We start from the raw sequence: 15,481 nt of genomic DNA on the forward strand, positions 1-15,481 counted from the left end.
TAAGTGCCTGTTGACTGGGTAAGTTGATGCTTATACTAGGGCTTGCCAACAAAAAAGATATAAGTATAGTGGCTGTACTTCTCCTTTATCTGTGTACTTGTAAAAATCATAAGCCAGGCTCTCTATTAAAAATGTAAATTTGTACATGACCATGTAAGCCTTGACTGTGACAGTATACAAAAACCAATTCCGTAAGGTAAACTGCACAAAGCCATTAACTTTCCTTTCTTAGCTATTCTATCCTAACATACTTATTGTTTCCATCTAATGACATAAGGCCAAGCACACCGAATTCTGCAGTTGTTTCCAGAAATATGCCTACCATCTGATTATAAAATCTTTTTAAATTTCCACTTAAGCCTCCTTAGCTGTACTATTTGAATTCCAATATGATCCTGAAAATTTTTAATGCTGAAAGTCAGTGGTATTTCCTCTCCCCCAAACCTATGTTAGCTGGCCAAGAAGAATCTCCCACTCTTGTCACAAAGCATTTTGATCAGCTATTTTAAAACAGATCTAATGGAATCAGATCCAGAATGAGTGGGAAATTGGTTCCTAGAATCAAAAGTTTATATTAATATAATATTGTAGATACAGTAAAGCTGGCCAAATAAAAGTACATAAGAATCAAGAAATCACTAAGTCGGTTGAAGGAGATAAACACGGCTGGTTTGCTATTGCCTGTCATGAGTTCCAATTTGTTTTATGAAGGAAGATTCGTTTCCCAGCCACTGCAGTAAAAACTCATTCTACCTATTTTGATCGAGCTGCTTCATCACAGAGAGAAGGGGTTCTTTGTTGTTTGGTTTTTTTTTTTTTTTTAAACTTAAAATCCTGCAGCTAAAATTTAAATGTTACGAACTTTGTTATACACAACATCTAAGGTAAAACTCTTCCTCAGGAATTTTTTTCTAGGACAAATGTACACCAAATCAAATTCTAAATTTTACACCATTATCCTTTATTAAGAGGCAATTACTTCTTTAAAGGGAAGTGGCCATCTCCTTGGTCTTTATCGGGAAGAAAGAAAAACTGACTTTGACGATAAACATTCATAAAGCCTTTTATTCCTCAACTGTCTTCAACAACTATTTTCCATGATTTTCATAATTCCCTTTGACAATGGTGAAACTTCTAACTCATCTGTTTTAAATAAAGATTTTATAATCCTAATGGGCATTCTGATAACTGCATGTTCCAGATACAAACTGGAAAGTATATTCTGTTCATTTGAGGGCATAATTCCATCATAGACAATGTGAGAGGATGCTTTCTTAGAAAAGAGACGACCCCATTCCAGCAAAAGTTCAGCACTATTGGAGTTCAGCATTTGGCCCAATACCACAATATAAAGCTGAAAGCTGAACTGTGCCACTCTCCACCCAAGACTGGGACGAATGGGGTGAGGAAACCTTTCCCAGCAGAGTAGAGAATGGTCCTCTGTCCCCACTTTGGTGTGTATCTTCCAAGAGAATAGCAACTTCTGAAATTCTCTTTCACTTTCTTCAATCACAATTCTCCAGCTAAGGTAGCCAGCACTTTTCTATTTCAACAATAACATCAAATATTTTTTCTAACCTTACTGAGATATAATTAACATAAGCCCACTGTCAGTCAGTAATTCTGCCTTGGTACTGAGGTCAGGCTCCACTCAGAGTAAGACTCTGTGTCCCCCTGGCAGTATATGAACACATAGCCTGATATCCAAGAGGGGACAGTCACTTTCACTCCACATGTATGTGAAACATGAAATACACATATACGTGAAAAATGCAGCAAAGAATTCTCTAGCACTGCATCTGGACCCAGGACAAGGCAGTCATAATCAATCTGCACTGACTCATACTTCCAGCTTAATCTATTTCAGGCAGTTGTCCCAATGCACAATGATTGGGACTATTTCAAAGGACATTTGAGCACAGATTATTAATTAATTGGGAATTATTATAGAAAATGTTAGAAAATACTCACTAATGATTCTGACTCTGTATGTCAAGATTCATCTTGCTCAAGGGTGAATGACATAGTAAAATAAAATCAAATGAAATAAAAATAAGTCTCTAAGCACAATTATTTAGTAGAGAAGTGAACAGAGAAAGGGCTTCAGAAAATCCACCCCCACAGGCAGATCCATGATGCTCAGTTGAATATTCAAAGCCGAATCTGGCATAAATTTCACAACCTCAGTTAGAGTGATTTGTTGGAATTTGCAAATTAAGCACAGAGATGGTATTTCCAAAAGAGCCTTTGCAGGAATTTTAGCTCTCATAATAAAAGAAAAATCTTTCCAAATATATTGAATTCTTAAACCAAAAAAAAAAAAAAAAAAAGTCTAGCAGTTCATCGAAAAATCAACAGTCCAAAAAAGTCATAAAATTATTCAGGGAAATATTTTTCCTAGCATTCAACAGCAGTGCTGAGTATGAATTGGGAAGCTGTGCTGTTACTTCAAATTCTGATGACTCTAGAAAGTGTAATCCACAGGACAAATAAACCTTTCTGTGTGTGTGTGCAACTGGGTATAGTTTACTGCCAGCATAATTCATAGTGACCAACTTATAAATAAACTCTAACGATGCACAAACTACACACACAAACAAACACATATCTGCTCCTACACTGTAGGAGGTTTAAAAATATACATGGGACTCATCTAACCATTCATAAACAGAAAAATTGTGGAAACATATGTAGGGAAATGCAGTTAATCTAACTCCCAGTTTCCTGTGTATTTAATTATTCCCCACCTAGTTTTACATAAAACTCTGACATCTTGCCTTTACATCATTCCAGCTTGGAAAGCAACTTCAGTAAAACTTCCATATTTAGAAATTTAGTGGACACTGGGATCTTAGCTTCCATGCCTCCCACCACCTCCCGGCCAAGGAGAATCTATTTGATGATAAATTCACCATCTTAGCTTAAGTTTTAAACAAGAAATCACCATAGGATAATTAAAAACACCCCATGATTCTCTTCTCTACAAACCTAGGACATGTAACTGGTTTCGGTTCCTATTTCTTAAAGAGAATTCAGTCAATCCTCCTTAGAGGTTTCAGAGGAAAAGGGGGATTTTCCAAGACAGATAAGTTGAAATGATCCCGCTTTGATCTCAGTGGTTAAGAATCCTTCACAATGGAAGATGGCCACTGAGAGGCCGCGATCCTGGCCTTTTAATGCGTAACAATGGTATCAACAAACAGCTACTTAATCAATATTTGGCCAGAGCTGCTGAAAACTTCCTTTTCAGATTTTAATTCCTTGTTGTAAAACAACCCCAGAGCAGCCAGTGAGATAAGGCATTAAACTGACTGCTTAATTGCCTTTTACTGTCTGGTTAGTTATATATGTACATTCTTAATGGTTCTTTAATCTTTATTTACCCGCATAAATAAATTACCTGGGATAGGACCCCACCAAACAGAAACTTCTCTGCCCCCAAGCCTGGAGAAACTCTCACCATTTGTTTGTTGCTGTTGTTGAGGCGTTTAACATTCATTGACTATCTATGTACGTTAACATTTAACCTCGTGGTTACGAAGGATTTTTGTTGTTGTTCTCAAAAATACATATACTCGTGAACGCTGAACCTGAGTTCGGTGGCAACACTGCTATTCACCTGATGAATTTCCATATATTCCACCCCTTGAACCCAGGCGCACTTGCTGGTTCCACCTCGCCGCGCGGATGGGTTTTATTGCATAGCCCTGGGGACTCTTAAATGACCCTTCAGTAATTATTACGCACTTGAAGCACCAACGTCCCCGTTCCGGGGCTATCACCCAGCAAATCAAACTTCAAAATAAACATACAATTTCAAGCATTAATTAGAAAATCTGCATGTTTTCAATAAAGCTATAAAGTAAGCCGACAGCAGTCAACCAGACAAAACCAACCAGCGAAAAAGAAAGCTACAATCTGATCTCGGTTGCTTCCTTTCAAATCGGTCCAACGGGAAAATCTTTACCGTTACCTCCTCGAAAAGAACACAGCGTGCTATTTCAATTTTAATTCAAGTTCTGATATTTCCCATAGATTTTTTAATGGGTGATATTTCCTTGTTGAGTATTTTAAGCGCCATAGAAAACATTAAATTTACCCCCCCCAAGACAAGAGACGACATTGGGGTCAAATTCGTGATTCTGACAAATGGAGACCTGGCTGTCCACTTTAATAAAGGTTCCGATGCCACAAACTTAAGATCTTATAGCTCATGATTTTAATCTGTGGGAAAGATTTCCCCCCTCCCCCCCCCCACCCCGCCCCCGCCTGACCCCCGCCCTTTGCCTCGCGCCCAAAAGTCCTTCCCTGCTAACTGGTGGGGTGGGGTAGAGAGGGGGCAGACACGAAACTGCCTTCAGTTCCCCCTCGATTTCAATAGTGCTCCCGTTAACGATAAAATGTTCATGATCCCACAGGAAACGAAATCGTTCCAGAACCTTTAAAACGTCAGTACGTGTTTGTCTTATCGTATGCCCAGCTGAAAAGATGACGTCGTCTTCGTTAATTTTAGAAAAGCTCACAAGTTTGCAAACTCGAGCAAAGCTTTTGTCACTTTTACCTTCTCAAATCAAAAACAACAACTGCTTTTCATAAATGTCAAATTGAAAGGGATCGATATAAAAGGAGGGTAAGCTCCAACCGACCTATGCTTGGGTCTCTTGGCTCAAACTTTGAAACTGTTGCAAACCTCCCACGCTAGCTGGTGATTCTTAAAAAGGGTTAGGGTCCTATGAAAGTGTATCTCCAGCCCCAATCAAAACATCAATTTGGCAATCTGGCCTCTTTCCCCCTGCACCCCCGAGCTGCCACTTCAAAGCTGCTGCAACAAGTCAGTAATTGTAACTTTGCATCTAAATATTTAAGCGAGAGTCTTGCAGTCGCGTGTCCATTTACAGTCCTCATCTGTCCTCTAATTCCATTACGGCACAAAGCAAAAATGTTTCCCAAAACTCACAAACAGGAAAAGCGTCACCCTGCCGCTGGTGGAGGAGGAGGAGGAGGCTGGGGGGAGGAGCTGATGAAGGAGCAGTTTCTATTGATTAGTCACCGCTTTTGTGTTAAGGGCTTTCTTTAAAATAAGAGGGGGGAAAATAGGGGGAGGTTGCAGAAATTTCACTAATGTGAGCCTCAGGCAAGGAAGGGGAAAAAAGAGGAGAAGAAGGAGGGGGAGGCGGGTTGTGTCTAGATGAAAGTGAGAAGGACATAAAGGAGGCAATTGAGTCGGCTGCAGCCCGGCGAGCTAAGCTTCGAGCCGGCCGGAGCGCAGAGGAGGGGGCGGCGCGGCGCGGCGCTTTGGCTCAGGGCGCAAGAGTGGGGGCCGTGCCCATTGTGGCGGCGCCCGCGGGCCCGCTCCGCCGCGCCGGGGGAGGAACAGAGGCGCCCATTGAGTGGCCGCGGCTCGGGCCGTGCCCACAGCCCCCCGTTGCCGCGACCGGGGCTGGGTTTCTGCGGCTGCGCCCGGTCGGCTCTCGGTGCCGAATGGGGAGGGAAAGGAAGGGGAGTGAAGAAGGTCCTGGGAAGGGTGGGGGATTCCTGGCCGCCCAACCCTCTCCTTCCACCCTGGCAAAACAGCTAGAAGTGTAGATCCAAGGAGGGTCGCGCAGGCTGTTCCGTGCCAGGGCGCACGGGCCTGCGCGCACCGGGTCGGTCAGCCACGGTCTTCTTGGATGGGGCGACGCACAAGGCAAAGTTGGGAAAGTGAATGGGGCCATCTAGAACGCGACCCTGGGGAGAAAAACGAGAGCTGTTCTGACCTCTTTTAGGGTGCCTCTCACCCTATGTCCTACTCTCTGACAAGTAGAAAGATGCACCTGAGAAGAGCCAGTCAGCAACAGCCGGCAGGCCGAAACGGAATCCGGAACCTTCAGAAAGCGCACGCCGCCCTGCTCAGGACGCCAAAACGGCCTTCCTTAGGCCCGCCTGGGAGCTCAGACCCCTCTACCAACATTCATTCTATTTTCCAAGCCGGACAGCCTGAGACTTTTGCTGCCCAAACGACCGGGAATCTTTTCTTTTTTTTTTTTTTTTTCCTTTTTGAGACTTTTAAACTTCCCTTCCAACTCCATTCCCCTCTGTCCTTTCTCTGGGCCCCTCTTGCCCTCCAGGGCTCATCTGGAAAAGGAGCTAGAGGTGCTGAAGAGACTGACACTGCCTCTTGCTTGACAACTCCAAATTAAATTAGACTTCAGCCTCTGAGTTGTGTGTGTGTGTGTGTTTTCAACGGTTCAGCCCCGCTGGGGAGAATACTCTGCTTTTAAAAATGGTAGCAATTGCCCTTGAATGGCAGCAGCCCCAGCTAGACAGCCCGAAAGACTAGAAACATTTTGTAGGTGAAATGGCCACTTTTTCCACGGCTGGAGAGTCCATAAAACTTCCTGGCGCAGCAGCTCTTGGGGCTCATTGAATAATTCATCCCTCATTGCAAGCCCATAATGTCTATTCTCGGCCCTTTGTGGGGCTGTTTTCTCTTCTTTTCTCCTTGAATTATAAAAAGGTTGCCTTCCTTTGTTCACATCAAGCTGCTGCGAGCGGGAGCTTTGTCTGGGCCGAGCTAAAGTGTGAGTTTCAATGGACTCTCCCGGCTTTGTCTCCCAAGTTCATCTCCAAGTGTAGATTGTGTAGAGAAGGCCTTCTTTGTAAAAGCTGGAAAAGTTGTACAAATGTTTGACCAGCTCATTTGGGGCGTTTTGTCTCCTAGGCCCTCGGTTGCCGGTGCGGCGATGGAGCTGCGGCGCAGGCGCCTCTAGCAACAAGTAGCAAAGCCTGGCCACCTCCACCCTCCTTCCCAAGCCTCCTTCTGGGTTCAGTGCCTGCAGGGGCCTGTTGAGTTTGGGGTTGGCTGGCTTCTTGCCTTCTTCCCTCCCCAGCATCTCCAATACAGCATCTAGACCAGGACTAAAAGCCAGGCATCCTCTCAGAGACCAGGGCAGAAAGGCACCCCTTCAAAAAGAAGGGCTTACACTGAGTCTGTGTGAGACCTCTGCTTCAAAGGAGGGAAGCCACAGGGTGTGTGTCTTCTTCACTCAACCTGCCCTGGGTTTTTATGTCTTGATTGCCTGTGTGTGCCAGAGCACCTAGGCATCGGCTGAGCCCTACAAACTGTGGTTTGGATTTGTAACATCTAAGTCTGTGTCTCTTCGAAGTTGTGTACAGATTTGGTATTGATTTGTAAAGCTGCCGGCTCCGTAGGGCCAGTGGCCTGCGCTGGAGTTGAGCAATGAAAGTAAAAAAAAGCAACCAATTTCCTGAACCACAGTCCTACCCAGGACACCACTGGCGGAGGGCTCAGATCCAGTAGGTCGAAGTAGTTGACCGCTCCAAGCCCACCTGGAGAGCCGTCTGCCCTTCTAGGTCAACTCAAAAGTCCACGCAGCCTCAGGAGTCTCAGCCCCCAGCAAGGGAAGGCCATGCATGGGTGGGAACACCGGGCAACTCCCGACCCTTTGGGCCTCGAAAGAGGTGCAACCATCCCCCAAGCAAAAAGTGCTGAGAGGCAGAACTGCGGAGACTCTCCTTGTGCCAGGATCCCTTCCCAGTTCAGCTCCCACAGGGTTTTTTCCGTGGGGCTCTGAAGATAACCCCAAGCCTACATGTAAGACTCCACAGAGGAGGTTTTTCTCTTGAGGCTGACAGATCACAGCCAAGGAGAAGACACCCCTGGGAAGAGAAAGTGCACCCACATTGTGAACCCAAGAACCCAGAAACCCCTTGCTTGTAACTAGATCTTAGGCTTGTTTTTCTTCCCAGGCACACACAGTTCAAACCCTACCGCACTTGAAGATCAATTTAAAACAAAGGAAAAACCACCGACGTACATATATACATTTATAAGGCAATCAGTGTGATGTAACTTTGAGAACCTACTGCCTTCAAGAGTTTTGAGTCTCTTTTCCTCTCCCCTGTCTACCCACCTCCTCAACCAAGGAACTCTTTGGAGACTCTGGGCCTTTCCTAAGGGCGCAAAAATTTCCTTTAACCTCAGGAGGCTCAAAGACTGGCCCCCAGGCCCCAAACTGCTCAGATTCAGTCTTGCTAGCCTGCGGGCAAGAGGGTAGCCCCTCAGCCAGACCGCAATTTGTAGTTCTAGATTCCGAGAGACTGTGAGTGGTGCGGAACAAAGATTTATGAAACAGAAAAGAGAGAGAGAAAAAAGATTTTTGTTTTCAATGAAAGTGCATCTCGGGTCTTTCTCTTCAATGCTCTTACCCGGGTGCAGTGGATACGAGTGAGGAGGGACCGTGACATGAGCCGGGGAGGCGCAGCCCTCGAGCCTCCAGGGTCAGAGCGCGGAGTCCGAGAGGCGCTGGCCCGCAGGGCGCCGCTCAGAGCGCCGCCGCTTACCTCGCTCGCTCAGGATGCCGTCGATGCTATGTTTCGCTTTCTTCTCACTCTCCTCTGCCTCCTTCCTCTCCAGGTCGGCCTCCTCCTCTTCGCCTTTCCCGAATTTACTCCTCAGGATGCGGCTGATGGAACTCACTGGGGGCGGGAGGAAGAAGGGGGCGCAAACGACTGAGATTTGCAGGATCATGCTGGAAGGGGCTCCCAGATCCTAATCGGAGTGGGAGTGAAGAAGGCCTGCCCTGCAGAGTTTGCTTCTGTCCCCTCCTGCATCTTTGGGCATCCTTGTCCTTCTGCACCCCGCCTCACCCTCCCACTCAACCTGCCCCCACCCCACCCCCATTGTATGGTCGTCTTCTAGGATCGCGGAGACCGCAGCCTGGAAAGCTCACACCTCCGGGTTAGCGGCTGGGAACAGCCGTACGGGTCCTCTCTCCCCAGTAGGAAGCCTCCCTCCTGACTCCACAGACGGGTCTCTAGATCTCCAGTCTCAGAGAGTTCTCCCGCCAGCCCACCCGGCACACCCCCACCCCAAGCTGAAGGCATTGCGCCCCGCGGTTCGCGGTATGGCAGGAAGAAGGAGAGCGGCCCCATCCCCTGCAATTCGACTTTTTTCTTTTGCGACCATAAAGGGTTTAAATTTCAACTGCAGAATCGTTTCCTATTGTAAAAATCAAAAGAAAATGCACTCTTCCCCGTTTATTTTTTCCAGATTCCAGTCTGGTAAACAAATCCATCCTCTGAAATATCTCGTTCTCGCAGGAGGGGGAAAGGGAGTTTCCTTCTAATTAAAAACAAACCCGTGCGCCCTCGCGCTCGCCCTGCTCTCGCCCCTATTCTCCCTTCGCCTCCCCCTGGCCGCCGCGGGCGCCGGATGGTCCCTGGGACTTTCCCGGAAAAAAAATCTCCCGGCCATTGCCGAAGCCTCCCCTCCCGTGAGCGCACGGAGAAGCCTCGGCTGGCGCGGCCCCATCTCCCTTCGGTTAGGGTTACCAAAACATTTGTTTCTCTTTAAAAGGGAACATCAATATTAATAAACGCTTGGCCTCCGCCTCGCGTTTCCTGCCCTGCCCCTTCGACAGAAACCCTCTTTGGGGAGCCCTGAGCGGCGGTCTCTCAACCCCAGGATAAGCAGCTGATCACTCCCTCCATAAAACGGCTAGTTCGTAAATATTTCAGAGCCCCGGGAGGGACCGCCTCCCGATCATCCAGATCGATCACTGGGGGTGATTATGGTTCAGATGGCCCGCCCGCGTAATAGCGACTGACGCCTAGCCTTGGGAAGACGCAGATGAGCCTGGTACCTGAGGGTACGGTGTTTCGATCACAGACCGCGTCCTTGAGTAATTTGTCTCGAATTTCCCAGCTGAACATGCCGGGGTTCTCTCTTTTGTATTCCTCTATTTTCTTCTCCACGTCAGGCGTTGTCACCTGCTTTAAGAGAACCGGCAGACCGGCGTTGGTACCCAGGTCTCTGGGCCAGATGTGGCGGCCTCATGGCCTCCAGGCCTGGTGGGATTCTCCTTCTTGTGCCCCATGGCAAGTTTCCCCTGGTTAGCAAAAGGACCCCAACTCTGAGCAGTGTACCTTAGAAAAGGGCAGAGAGAAAACCATCCCAACCCTCTCCTCCCTAGATCAGCTCTCACAGTTGGGATAAAATAAAAAGAGGTATGACCTCTTGGAAGGGGTGTACTTTCTGATCCGTGGGAATAAAGAAAGGCAACCCTTTACGCTGAATCAACAGGAAAACGAAACTAAAAAAGGAAGGCTTGAAAGAGGAGCAGAAAAAAATCAGGTTAGATCTGTAACTTGGGCCTTTTCAAAGGAATTCAAGGTTTTAGCTCAAGTGAAGAGCAAAATGAAACGCAAAAGTTGAGTGTCCATTAAAAATCAGAGTGGTAGCAAATATGATTAATTGGAAAGACAGGCTCTTTATTCCACTACCACCACCACCATCACCACCCCCCCCCCCAAGAAAAAGAGTTTCCAGAGATTCTTAGAGAGGTTGCAAAACGGGCTGGCATGCGAGGAAAGGCAGTTGTCTGGAAATTTTCAGTTTACCAGAATCCTCCTTTTGGTTTTGCCCTGTGGCAACCAGAAAATTATACTGGATTTTCCCCACATCCAGAAAAAAGGGCAACTGTAGGCAATCCCCTCCCACTCAGCCATAGCCAGTGTGATTCTCTTTCCTTTTGTAAGGAGAACCAAAATAATTTGAGGATAGCACCAAACTGCCTTTTAAAAGCCAAGTCATCGGCTCATTACAAAGAAAGCAAATCACCCTAGCTTTTGACTCCTTGAAGACAATTTGGACTGGAGGCAACTGGGGAGAAGAGTTGGGAGTGAAACCATTCAAAAACTCAAAGTGGCTCCTTGGATTAAATTTGGAATGGGCAGTATAGTCGCTGGGAGCTTGGGAGATACTTGGAGAAGAAACCAGCAACAGGTGAGTATAGCTTGGACGCTTTGGGTGTCTGCCTATTAAAACAATTTGATGAGAATTCTAGGATTCTGAGGCATACAAAACAAATGCTTTATCTCCTTTGCAAAAATGCTAGAGTTTTTCCTTAGCATTTATCAAGAAGTACCAGCTCAAACAGCACTGTAGACCCTTCTCTTCACCACCACCACCCCCGCAACACACACACACATACACACACTTTCCCAGACTTGCAAAAAAACACCTCAGAAAGTCCCAGCTGGCAGTCCTTTCCCACTGCCCACTCTGCCCTAACTCCAGACAGGAGGCCCCCAGGGCCAGGTCTGCGAGCTCACCTTGGGCTTGCTGCCACCAATGGCACCAGGACGGATGGAGCCGGTCTCCTGATACCTGCATAGGATCTTAGAGACGCAGCCGTGGGACACACGCAGCTGGCGGGAGATGACACAGGGCCGGATGCCATGGTGGGCCATCTCCACGATCTTGTGGCGGATGTGGTTGGGTAGTGGCCTGCCATTGATAAAAACACCTCCAAGCTGGTTGACCCGGCCCTGGCCGAGGGGAGTGGACACTGGGAACAGAAGTCAAGAAGAGAGACAAGTGGAAGATCAATTGGGGAGAGAGGAGAGCAGCCCAAAAGATGAACCCCAATTTCACACTCTTCTGGCCGATCAGTAAGTTACAGCCTTAGCACTGAAATCACTCCATTTGGGCTCCCAACCTGAGACCCTACTTCAACCACACTTGTTCAAACTATTAAGCAATTCAAGGGCACATAATCTTGTGTGAAAGGAGCAACCAGGGCAAAATAAACTCGCTATAGTGAACCTGTCTTCCCTTTGGACCCAAGAAAGGGGACAATTTGCAGGGACAGGGGGTGGGGTGGGGAGACCTAGAGGCTGGTGAAAGAATGGCCTCCCTGCAGAGAGACGTTCACCCAGGCCTTCTGCGGCTGGCATGAAACCCTGTCTAACTGAGGGGGCCTTTCTTTCTAAGAAACTTGGAGGAGTTGACAACCCTTTGGGTTTGGGGCTAGGAGTGCTGCAGCCAAAGGTCAAAGAGGGTACTGAAAGCAAGCCGCAGGTGTTATCGCGAGTCACCTGTTACACCTCAGGCCAGAGACGACAGTCCAGTCTGCTCACAGGCCCCTCGGCTCCACTGGTGCTCTGGTTATTATTAATAATACATCCTATTTCAGACTGAGGGCCAAGCCCAGGCACCGGCAAGGTCAGCATCCCGGCTCAGGCGCCCCAACCTCGCAAACTGTCTAGAAAGTCCAAAAAAGGACTTGCAAGGTCTCCTGCCTCCCTGGAGTCCAGAACCTTCAGACTAACTGAAAGGCAGTCCGCCAAATGGGTTGTGGAAACTTCCAGATGAAGCTGGAGATAAACGAGGCCCTAATTGAGGAATCAATTAATACTAAAAATTCCCCAGCACGATTCTGCACGGGCATGCGCCACCACAACTTCTCACCCCCCAAGAAAATCCTTCCAGAATTAGCAAGAGTTAAGCGAATACAGGAACAGCCGAGGTAGTTTTGAGATGCCTTCGGGGGCACAAAGTGCTGAGAAGTTGCTTGCTGGTGCTCAAAAGCCGGTTGACCCCTACCCCACCAAGGCATTTTCAAAACAACAGGGGAAAGCATACCCGCCCAGGAGCAGGCCTGGCCGCCAAGCTCCAGCAGGAGTTACAGTGAAAAGGACGCTTCGTTTACCCAGAGAAAATCGAGAGGGGATCTCACCCGACTGTTCCCTCCGGATATGCGGGTACCCCGGGAATAGGCTCCTGGACGCGTCGAAGGAGCCCGTGGAGACCCCGGCTGGGTGGAGCAGCCTGGCCGCGGACCCACGATCTGGGCGGCGCTGAGGCCCTTTCTTACCTTCCAGCGGGAACCCGCTGCGCGGGTAGTTCTGCCCTGGGCCCGGCCGCATCATCCTGGGCACAGCTCCGGCCAGTGTGGTCATCCTGGGGGCAGCTTCGCTTGGAAATTATATCCAGGTGAAGGCGAAATAGACGAGACAGGCGCTGGTGACCCCAGGCAACTCCCCCGAGCGTGGAGAGTCCCTCTCCGAAAAGGCTGGAGAGAAAGGAGGGACCCGGAAAAGGGGGTTTGCTCGCTCTTGGTCCAAAAAGAGGCTCGAGGTGGAACCGGGGAAAGGGGGTGGGCAGGGAGGCCCCGGAGTCCAGGATCCCGAGCCCAGGGCGGAAAAGTTTAGCGCGAGTCTGGGCCGGCGGCCCCGCGGCTGGAAGCGCTGGGGAGGGGGCTCGGAGCTCGGCAACGAGCCGGGGAGGGGGGGTGGGGGCGGGAGCGTGGCCGGCCTGAGAGTCTCCTCCCGTCGTGACACCGAGTGCGGGGATCTGGGCTCGGGAGCATTTATTAGTTCTTTCACCCAAAGCTTGGTCAGGAGCCCTGAGCTGCGATTGGCCGACGGGGAGACCGTCCCGGGTGGCGGAGATACGCGCTGATTGGGCGACAGCGGCCACTTTCTCTTCCCATCCCCGGCGGTGCCGAAGCCTCGACCGGCCCCGAGAGGGACCCGCGCTGCGCCTCTAACCTGGGGAAAGAAGGGTAGACCCACGGAAGCCCGGAGAGACAGTACGGAGGAGATGCCGAGACTGAAGAGGGGTCCGTGCCTCTGTCACTCCATGTATGCCTCTCTCCTTGACTTTCTGTCTGTCTCCTCGTCCCTCTCTGTGTCTCTGTGTGTCCTTCTCTGTCTCTGACTCGTCCTCTCATTCTGTCTCTCTGTGTCTCTATGTCTCTGTTTTTCTACCTGTGGCTCTCCCTCTCGCCCATTTTTCTTGGCTTACTGCCAATGAAGGGGGCGCAGTTCCAATAAGAAAGCTTTGGAGCCCCCAGACCCGTTTAGTCTTCCTTCCTCTGGCCCATGCCCCTTGGCCTAGGCTTATTATGAGGGTCTTCCCTATGGGGTTCCTCCCAGAAAGAGTCCAGGATGTGCTGATAAGTTCTTTTGTCTTCACCGTCTGGCAGCCAGGACACTGAAGCTTACTTAGGTAGTGGCCGGAGGCCCCAGTCTTGGTTACCCAAAGCCTGGGAAGGGGAAGAGAAAGAAAATTATTTCCTCTTCTTGATTAAAAAAAAACCCTCTCTCAGAAGCCCCACCTCTAAATCTAGAGGTACAGATCCCCCAATGCTTCGGCAGAGATTCATCTATATGTTAAAGTTTTGCCCGGCTGCAGCGTTTGTTCTCAGGAATTTATTATGGTATTCAGACTAAACTGCTGGAAAAATAAAAGGAGCAAAGTCTTGGCTAGGAGCTGAAGTGTCCCCAGCAGGATATGACGCCAGGAGTGTTGTAAAGACTGTCTGTCCTTCGAGAAGGTGCTATTGTGCACAGGCTTTTATTTATAACTTGGTAAGTGCCAGTGAGCTCGCCTCCTTCACACCCCCGAGTGCCAGCCCCGCGCTCTGCACTGCGCTTTATTCGCTCGAGTCTATTCAGAGACTGTCACTCTGGGCCTGCGAGGTATTCAGGGCCTTAATCAATCAAAAGGATGAGAATCGGGCAGGTTTTTCCCTTTGAAATAAAGGAAACAATGACTTCTGGGCTTCAAGTTCCCCCTTTTCCTTTTACGATTTTTGAATTTTTTCTGTGTTGGAGTTCTCCACCCTCTCTCGTCCTTTTCCCCCTCAACTCATTTGACAGTTTTTACGTGAACTCAGCCCCCCCAACCCCAACTCTCCACCCCCTAATTAAGTCAAACTAAGAAGGCAAGATGGGGGGTTGGGGGGAGTATAGCTGCTCAACTGTGTGGGAGCCGGCTTTTTAAAACTCCACTCGCAAGTGGGAAAAGCAGGCAGCTTTCATCTCAGCCCAAAGTCAAAAGGTTTGGTTGACTGAGAGATGGGCAATGGAGACACCAGAAAAAGTCTGGACACCCCCTCACCCACCCGAGGGGGGAGGCCCCGTGCATTCACATTACACTGGAGGGATGCTGCTTAGCACGCAGCCCTGTTTAACTTGGTTTTACACAAAATGATTCAGTTTGTCAGGGGGAAAACGTTCTCATTTCCTTCTTGCACACTTGAGGGCCACCAAAGCCTGTGTCCTGTTTCCTATGCTACTTCTCAAGAGCTGGGCTTTTTCCAAGTTTTCTGCCACTAAAGCTTGAGCGGAGGAGCCAGAGCACCTTCTAGGGTCCCTGGCTCTTGTTGGAGAAGGGAGGTACCCAAAGTGCGTTTCACGGGAGCAAATGCAAACTCAACTCGCAGTTAAAAGGAACCTGGGAGCCACTCCCCACCGCCAGCAATGATGGTGTAAAAAACTTAACGGCCAGGGCTGTGTCTCATTTGTTGCAGAGCCGAGGGGCTCAGGCTTCAAGCTCTCCCCGTGGACCCAATGCTCTCTCCCTGGGCGTTCTCTCTCCCCAGGGCCCGTGGATCCGTGAAGGGACACAAAGCCAAAGACTCACTCTCCCAGCTTTTGCATCCTCCTTGCAACCATAGAGCCGGCAGGACCCTTGAATGGAGATACTGCCGATTGAAATTGATTTCGAGTGCCCATAGGTGCCTGGCCAGCACGCGCATCCATAAACCGACCACCCCTTTCTATGAAAATGTACAAATGGAAACCAGAGAGGGTGGAGTGGAGACCTGTGGCCCAGGAGCCTCTCTTTCCCGGACTCCCCCACCCCCGCCCGCCAGATTGCTCTGGCGTTTATATGCCACCAGTTAACTCG

The 15,481-nt window shown here is 48.9% G+C and overlaps 1 protein-coding gene across 1 annotated transcript in view; it reads right to left on the reverse strand.

Annotated features, from left to right (window-relative positions):
- The window catches only part of PAX3 (paired box 3), a 101,279-nt gene extending 88,390 nt beyond the window's left edge, over positions 1-12,889 (reverse strand). Inside the window, exons 1-4 of the mRNA XM_052635446.1 lie at positions 12,660-12,889; positions 11,116-11,351; positions 9,645-9,774; positions 8,344-8,478 (exon numbers count right to left, since the gene is read on the reverse strand). Of these exons, the coding sequence (XP_052491406.1) occupies positions 8,344-8,478; positions 9,645-9,774; positions 11,116-11,351; positions 12,660-12,744 (586 nt within the window). The 5' untranslated portion in view covers positions 12,745-12,889. The remainder of the gene's footprint in view (positions 1-8,343; positions 8,479-9,644; positions 9,775-11,115; positions 11,352-12,659) is intronic.
- Between the last annotated feature and the right edge of the window lie 2,592 nt (positions 12,890-15,481).

Source organism: Budorcas taxicolor, chromosome 2 (assembly GCF_023091745.1).
Source record: "Budorcas taxicolor isolate Tak-1 chromosome 2, Takin1.1, whole genome shotgun sequence".
Lineage (NCBI taxonomy): Eukaryota > Metazoa > Chordata > Mammalia > Artiodactyla > Bovidae > Budorcas > Budorcas taxicolor.